The 8,653-nt window shown below is 55.2% G+C and overlaps 1 protein-coding gene across 1 annotated transcript in view; it reads right to left on the reverse strand.

Moving 5' to 3' along the window:
* LOC113409655 (thyrotropin-releasing hormone receptor-like) overlaps positions 1-7,606 on the reverse strand; it is a 9,989-nt gene extending 2,383 nt beyond the window's left edge. The window contains exons 1-2 of the mRNA XM_026663813.1: positions 7,230-7,606; positions 4,449-4,872 (exon numbers count right to left, since the gene is read on the reverse strand). Of these exons, the coding sequence (XP_026519598.1) occupies positions 4,449-4,872; positions 7,230-7,606 (801 nt within the window). The remainder of the gene's footprint in view (positions 1-4,448; positions 4,873-7,229) is intronic.
* Between the last annotated feature and the right edge of the window lie 1,047 nt (positions 7,607-8,653).

An 8,653-nucleotide genomic window follows, 5' to 3' on the forward strand; every position in this document is an offset into this window, starting at 1 on the left:
CTGGGCTCCCCCCCACAGCTTTGCCAGTGCCCTTCAGTCCTGACCCACAGCCCCCTGCTCGCCCAGCCCTGGGCTCCTCCGTCTCTCCCACACATGCTTTTGCTAGTGCATTTGTGTCCTGATTTGTAAAAATCCTCCCATCATCCGCTTCCCTAGAACAAGTCTATGAGGTGCCGGTTTATTTCAGCCCTTTTTCGCAACATCTCCCATGGCCCTAATGTTATTCATGGGCTCCAGAAAGACAATTCCATCTCGGAGAATGATTAAATCCCTGTGGCACACCGGCCTGGATTCACTCACTATTCATTGCGTCGGGCCCGAATAATTTCCTGTCGGCCGCAGTTAGGTTATCAGAGATGCGCGTCCCCCATTAGCAGTTCTGATGGCTTATTTATACTGAGTGGCGTCACAGGGGAGGGAGAGAGAGCAGAGCAGAGCCCACGTGTGGGGTTCGAAACAGAACTGGAGAAGTTCATGGAGGATAGAGCCATCAATGGCTATTAGCCAGGATGGGCAGGGACACAGCGCCATATTCTGCATCTCCCCAGCCTCTGACTGTCAGAAGCTGGGACTGGACGACAGAGGATGCATCACACGATTGTTGCCCTGTTCTGGTCATTCCCTCTGAAGCACCTGGCACTGGCCACTGTTGGAAGACAGGACACTGGGCTAGATGGACCATTGCTCTGAGCCAGTCTGGCCATTCTTATGTGGAACATCTGTGTCTTCTGCTGAGGTGGTGACAGCCCCTCCCCACAGTACGTTCTTAGTAGGAAGGACTGTTCTGTATTCCTGGCTCTGACATTGTCCAGTGGCGGCCCCTAGACATAGCCACAGGGTTGGTATGTGAGAACATCTGAGGTGATTTCCCCCACCAGGCATCCTGCTATGTCAGGCCATATGCTGTGGGACCAGAGCTGGCCGGGGAAGACCACGTTGAGAACAGACCCAGCAGGGCTGGCTTTGTGTAGCCCATAGGGAAGGAGCCCTCTGGGGTCCGCCGAGGCCTTGCAAACTCCAGCGTTCCCTAGCACTTTCCGATTGTTGGTAGGTGAGGACCTGAGACCTGATCCTGCCGCCCTGAGCACCCAGGACTGCTCAGGGACTTCCAGGCAGGTTCAGGACTCTAGCACGGAATCGCCGGCTGATTTTAAAGCAGGGCTCATGATCAGACGTCGGACGCAGGTGCAACCACCCAGGGCAGCTGACTCTGCTCCCCCCACCCTCTGAATCGACACCTGCCTGTGCTACTGACAAGCAGCCTTCGGTCCCAGCTGCACAGGATGAGAGCTGGAGCCCAGTGGCCCTTGTCTGGTGGGGGCCACTCACTAGCTAGGTGGTGACTCCAGCATCTCTGGCTGGGGGTGATGACGGTGAAGCCGGGTGCTCTGTCACTGGGCTGGGCTTGCAGCATTGACGGTTAGAAAAACACCCGCTCCTTTGCTTTGTCACCTGCGTTCGACTGATCTGGTCATCGCTGAGGACGAAGAACTGTCGAGGTTCAGCCCGTCATTGACAGGGGCCCTTTGCGTCTCTGTATCAATGCAGGCAAGGACAAAAGCAGCAGGCTCAGGGCAAAACATGGGGGTTTGTCAAACAAACACCAGAGCCAGAGTTGCTGCTAAAGCCGCTCGTGGGGCTTTCATTCCCCCCAAGGCACCTGGGAGCCTGTAACTTGATTTTTTAAGCACACTAGGTGCGTAGCTCATGTGCATCAGATAATTGCACGTGCAAATGCTCATAGCCTCTTGTGCATGGAGTCACTGGATCTGTCTGTGCAATTGTGTCAGCAAAGCAGGCATGCAAATGTGCAACTCACTTTCTTGGGCAATTGCACGTTTAAAAATCAACCCCTGAATATGCAGCTCCGGGCACTGGAAAATGGGCCCTAGCAGGCATGGAAAATCCATTAACTGCCTCCTGGAGGTGGGGAAGGCAAAAGCCATGGAGGCGTCTCTGAAGGGTGCTAGCACCCAGGAGGGAGAACCAATTAGGGCAGGGGTCGGCAACCTTTCAGAAATGGTGTGCCAAGTCTTCATTTATTCATTCTAATTTAAGGTTTTGCGTGCCAGTGATACATCTTAACGTTTTTAGAAGGTCTCTTTCTATAAGTCTATAATATATAACTAAACTATTGTTGTATGTAAAGTAAATAAAGATTTTACAATGTTTAAGAAGCTTCATTTAAAATTAAATTAAAATGCAGAGCCCCCCCCCGGACCGGTGGCCAGGACCTGGGCAGTGTGAGTGCCACTGAAAATCAGCTCACGTGCTGGCTTCGGCACGCGTGCCATAGGTTGCCTACCCCTGAATTAGGGATTGGCCCAAGAAACTAGACTGACTCTGAGTTGTGACTGGAGGATAGAAACATTTAGGAAGCTTTGTGACAGTGAAATCTCCTAGGGAACCATCTCCCCCGAGGAGGGATGGGAGCCCTATGGCTCGGAACATTTCAAACTGGAGCAGCCAGAGACCTGGCTGATAGACGTGCTCCGACCAGGGGCTGGTGCTTGAGGAGTAAATGACCTAATGGGTCCTGTCTCCGCCACTCTTCACAGACCATTGCATACACTTCCTGCCCCTGGTCCGGCTCCCTGCCTGCTGCCTGGGCGCCACCCTCAGCATTTCACTGGCCGCTCCCCTAGTCCTGCCCACCTGGGTTACAAATTGGGTAGCTGGGCATTATTAACAGGAGCAGAAACTCAAACTGGCCCTTGCATGCCGCCTGTCCCCTGCTCATTGCACGCACACACACGCACACACCGGCCTGTCACACACACACACCCCGGCCTGTCAGACACACACACACACACAAACACACACACCAGCCTGTCAGACACACATACACTCACCTCCCTCCTAAGTTTAACTGCAGAAAAGAAGCATTTGTTCAGTTGCCTCGTTGGGCCCTTTGGCTCGGCTGCACTGGGCCGTCCGGGAACTGGCCATGCTGTCCCTGGAGGCGGTGGTATTTGACCCAGGATTTACTGGGAAGCTGTCCCAACTCAGATTTACAGCCCCCTCCATGCCACAGCAGCAGCATCAGGCCCAGAGGTAAGTTTCTGGCCGGTCTACTGGCTCTGAGCAGAGTGCAGTTCAGTGCGTGGTGGCCAGAGGGGGTGTGGGGTGGATGTGGGTGTGTGTCAGGGCACCAGTGTAAATCAAGTCATGTCATTAACTTCACCATGGGCTTGACCCTGCGTGCCTATGCCAAGGGAGGCTGGGGTGATGGGCAGAGAGGGCAGAGTCCTAAACCAAGGGTCCTGTGGTCACTAAACCATGGTCCTGTGTCCTGTGGTCACTAGGGCAGAGGTCCACAGAACTGTGGGGCGAGCCCCCCCAGGGGGCACGGAGGGGCCCAGGCCAGCCCCCATGGGTGAGGAGGGAGGGAGTGCCACCCAGCTCCTGGCCCCAGCCCCAGCTGCTGGTCCGGCTGCCAGGCCATGTCGCTCCCGGCCTTACCCCCAGCTCTGGCCCCAGTCTCGACCTCCTTACCTCTGTCTGCATCTCCCCTCCCCCCACCCCCATGAGCCATGGCCCCACTCCCGGCCCAGTTCTGGGGCGGGGGCGCAGACAGAGGTAAGGGGGAGCATGAGGTAAAAAGTTTGAGGACTACTGCACTAGGACCCAGCTGTTCCCCAGAGCAGGGGATGCCACGTTTCCACTCCTGCCTCCTTTATCCCAGCACTTCCCATCTTCCCCTTTGGTCCCCCGACAGTCTGACACTCGGCCACCTGCCTGTAATGTCCCCCCTGGCTTAATACCCACGCCTGTCTGCCTCCAGGTCCCTGGGCATGGGGGTGGGGAAGGCTGAGCCATGGTGGCATTAGGAGGATGCTGTCAGACAAAGGACAGTTGCTGGGAATTTGCCCCATTACCTGCCCCCACCCCATGTCCAGCCCCTCAGAGTCCATCACTGTCCCCAGTGTAAAGCGAGATGTGCCCCCTCCCTCATCCCCAAGGCTCAGCATGCGGTGTGGGGCATGCACTTTGCCTGGGGAGCTGGAAATTCCCGCCGTGCAGGGCCCAGCATAAGGCCAATGCCTGTGGCTTAAGGAGGGCAGAGTCTGGCACCGGACTGGGAGGCCTTGTGCTGGGCTCCTCCAGAGGGCTGCTCTTCCCCCGGAGAGTCCAGCCAGACCGGCTCCTCTCCTGCGGCTGCTGTGCTGAACTAGACCCTCCGGGGTGGCTGGGCATGTCCGTCAGCATGGAGGGCGCCTCCCAGCCATCTCAGCCTGGCAGTACTGAGCAGCGTCTTCCTTCTTTAAATAAAGATGCTCAGGTCACCTTTCCAGGGGGCCACCACCCCACAGTTTGCTAGAGCCTCCATTTTGCATGCACACCGTGCGGTTTTCCCCAGGCAGCATTTACCAGGCGTGGGTCAGGAGGCCCTGCTGTGAACCTGGCTACGCTCGCTGGGCACAGAGCCACTGGGGAGATCTCCATACCTGCTTCCGGGAGGACAGAACCCCTCTGGTCCTGGAGCGGCTGCTGGGCTTGCTCTCCCGTGTGTCCACTCCGTTCTTCTCCTTCCCGCTCCTCTCTCTCCAGGGCTCAGCGGTGGCCTCAGCTTGGTCGGGGATGGGGCTGGCGAAGAGGATTCTCCCGATCAGCCCGTAGAGCATGGTGGCCACAAACAAGGGGGTGACAAAGAAGAGGGCAAAGTCGAGCAGGTAGATGGGCAGGTAGAGGTTGCGGGAGACTTTGTAGCCACACTCCAGATGCTGGCTCTTGCTGACATTGATGTCGACCAGGAAGAACCAGAGCATGCAGTAGATGGAGGTGCAGATCCAAACGAAGGCAATGATGCGCTTGGCCCGGGATACCGTGCACATGGTGTGGGCGCGCATTGGGTGGCAAATGGCGATGTACCTGGGGACAGGAAGGATAGAGCCATGACACTGGCCAGGAGGAAAGAGCTAGGCAGGCAGGGTGGGGCAGAGACGACTCGTGGCAGGCAGGAAGGGGACACAGAGGCCTTCTACAGCAGACTCAGCTGGTGCCACCTGCACGTTCACACTGGTCCTCAGAGACTTGAACACTACAAGCTAGAGCGGCAGCATGGGCTAGCAGACAGGGCGCTGGACTGGGAGTCAGGAGATTCCTGGCTCTGCCGGCAGACCTCAGGCAAGTCGTTTACTTGGAGGGCTCCTTTGCCTGTCTTGTTTATTTTGCATCACCGGTGCTGGAAGTGGGGGGACCAAGGGGCTATGCCCCCCCCCCCCCCCCCCCTTTTAACAAAAGAAACATAACTGCAGAATTCCCCCCCCCCCCCGAATAATAGATTCTGCCTGGGAGGTGCTGCAATTACACTTTTCACCCACCAGGGGCTGCTGTGGGCACCAGAAGAGGGGGCAGCTGGCGGAGCAGACAGCCACGGAAAGGGAGGGGGCCCTTTGGCCTTGCCCCCCCCCCTTCTACAACGGTTCCAGTCCCTTGTTTTGAATATAAGCTCTTTGGGGGAGGGACCTGTCTCTTACTCTGTATTTTTGTTAGCGCACCCAGCACCATGGCCCCCTGATCTAGGGCCGAGCCGCTAGGCACTCCTGCTATACAAATACCAGAGACATCCCTTTTAGCTGCTGGAGCCATTAACGGTGTGCTATATGAAGTGTGTGTGTGGGGGGGTAGCTCCCTTTTATAGACACCCAACCAGCCAGTTAGCTATAAAGTCCCTCTTGGTGGCTGTTCTCTGCTTGCTTTACCCTGTAAAGGGTTAACAAAGTCCCCCAGGTAAAGGAAAGGGAGTGAGCACCTGACCGAAAGAGCCAATGGGAAGTCTAGAACTTTTTAAAAATGGGGGGAAAAGCTTTGCCTTTGTGTCTCAGTTGTTCTCTCTGGGCTGAAGAGACGGGGCAGCAGGAATGCTGTGTAAAGTTTGAACCAGGTATGAAAAACTATCTTCCATGCCTAGAAGGATTCACTGGGACAGGGAATGTTTAGATAGATGTGATCAGGTTTATTTCTTTATTTTAGCTTGTGGATTCCTCTGTGCTAAGCTCAGGTATTTTTGTTTTTCTTTTGTAACCTTAAGCTGGACCCCAAGGAGCCATTTCTGGTGTTTAACTCCTTTTCAGTTGCTTTATAAAATCTAGCAATAGCCTGATTTTCCAGATGTGTTTCCTTTCTTCCTTTTTAATAAAATTAACCTTTTTTAAAAACCGGATTGGTTTTGTGTCTGAAAAGGTTTGTGCCTGTTTTTCAGTCAGCTGGTGGTAACAGCTGGGTTTCCCTCGTTTGTTTTCTTTCTCAGCTTCCCTGAAGGAGGGGTGGAAAAGCCGAGGGGCCTCAGAGAAAACGTCCCAATTGAGTTTTTCCAGGATTTGCAAGAGGCAGTTTTTTCACTTGGGTGGTGGCAGCGTTTACCAAACCAAAGTCAGAGAAAAGTTGTTACCTTGGGAGTTTAATACAATCCTGGAGTGGCCAGTATTAATTTTTAGAAGCCTTGACAAAAGGCTTACAGCTGGACTTCCCCGCCCCCTCCGCCCAATGGAAAGAGCTCCCTGAAATGCCCCGCTGCACCATTTGAATCACGTTCAGCTACAAAATAACAAAGGCCATGAGTAGAGCACGGGGCTGCTGGGGGAAGGTTTCCTTGGCACTTATTAAAAAGCGATCTATACGCTGATCTTTCCTCACCAGGACGTGGCAGCCATGTGAGGAGAGCAAGGCTGATTTGGAGTGGGGCTAACTCCAGCCCCATGGGGGGGGGGGGTGTGGTGAGGGGGGAAGTCTGGCCTTTTGTGTGCTAACTCCTGCTTGTGCATGCTCTCTCTCACGCCAGCCTGCCCGTTCTGGCACTGTGCAGTCGGATGTGCGCGCACGAAACCCATGCGTCCCAATGGGCAAAGAAGGAGCCTAGCCATTGGGACGGGGGCACCGTTCAGTGTCTAGTGACTGATTCCTCTTTGACCCGGGCTGGGAACGACTAGAGTTGCTACCACTCACTGGTGGGTGAGCAGCCTCTGAGAGGCTGGGGTGAACTGGGTCTAGTTAACATTAGTGCTAACTGACTCCCTTCCAGGGTGTCTCACCAGAGAGGCCAAGAACTGAATAGGCACCAGAGACAGAACTACTGTCACATCCCTAGAGGGGGTCTGTCTGCATGAGGGTGAGGGGCAGGGAGTGGCTTAGGGGAAGCTTGCCCTGCCTTGCGGGCAGAGGGCTCTGGCCCCCAGGGCTGCCAATCCAGCACCAAGAGCAAAGGGGTAGGCCGCGTCCTCTCCCACCTCTCCACGGTGAAGGCCGTGATGGAGCAGGAGGAGACGTTGATGCCCAGATACTGGAAGTAGGTTATCCCAAGGCAGCCAGCGTGCCCATAGATCCACATCCCCGCCAGGCTGTCCGAGATGTTGGGCAAGCCAGCAGCCACCAGGACCATCAGATCGGCCACTGCCAGGCTAACCAGGTAGCAGTTGGTGGGCGTCTTCATCTCCCGGGTGGTGAGGACCACCAGCACCACCATGATGTTGCCCACAATCCCCACCCCGCAGATCACCAGCACCAGGAAGACCGAGATGGCTTTGTATTCGATCACGTCGAAGACAGCGTCGCTGCTGGCCAGGGAGATGTTTGTGGGGCTGTCGAACTTGCTGCTGTTCTCCATGGCTGCGGGCAGGTAGGAGGCCGGAGCCAGCACCGCTGCCTTCCCAGGTGCTTCCAGATGGTGCAGCTCTATAGAGAACTGGAAGGGGCAGGTCGGTGTCCCCAGATACCAAGACACGGTCTTTGGGCTTCGGCCCCAGCCGGACGCTTGGAGGCTTCGTCAGACCAAACCGGCTCAGCTTCGTTTGCTGCAGGAAAAGCACAAAGGAGCGAAGTGAAGGATTATGCGCCTCATCCCCTGCAAACCACTTCTCCAATTCCCCCACTCCTCCAAGGGCTCAGCCCGGCAAACCTCAAAGGGCGATTGATTTCTCATTGGCTCTGCAGGCATTGACCCAGCCCCTGAGGAGGGCAACACACTGTCTGTTGCCTGTCGTTCTTTATCCAGCATAACCCTGTCCCATGAAGTGTGATGAGATCTGAAGCAGCAGGACTGGAAGACTGTGGGCAACCCAGCGAAAACTGGGGGGGATGAGGGCTCTAGATCTGTATCCGGTGTTTGTGTCATAGTAGGAAGGGGGCTGAAAGGGGGGGGGGAGAGGAGGGCGGAGACATTTGCACATTTAGTTTGGTATGATTTTTATATCCAATGCTTGTTGGAGGGTTACCCTGTTCCTCGGGGCTTGTGGGTAGGTGATAGGAACATGGGTGGTAAGGCATCTGGTCCATTGCAAAGTACTCCTGAACAGCTCAACTCCTGCTTTTCCTTCAAATCTCTTAAATCACACCCTTCTTCCACTTCAGCTGCGGCTTTTAATTTGATTCCATCATAGGGGGATGATAAGGCCTTTTTTATCAGTCAGACAAAATCAAGAGAGTTTGCTCCTTGAAGTTTTGCACCAGCGTGGCTGCAGAGTATAACCGAGGGCTTTGCTGGCCCCCTGTTGTTCCTTTTCGGTTTCATGGTTAGTCCCTGCTATTCTCGTGTGTGTCTTGGGTTATGTTGCAGTGTCTTTTCATCTCAGGGCGGCCTGGTACACTACCGGGTTAGGGCGACGTAAGCTGCCTTGCGTCGACCTACCTGCAGAAGTGTCTTCACTGAAATTGG

Source organism: Terrapene carolina, unplaced genomic scaffold (genome assembly GCF_002925995.2).
Source record: "Terrapene carolina triunguis isolate 2854851 unplaced genomic scaffold, T_m_triunguis-2.0 Scaffold33911, whole genome shotgun sequence".
NCBI lineage: Eukaryota > Metazoa > Chordata > Testudines > Emydidae > Terrapene > Terrapene triunguis.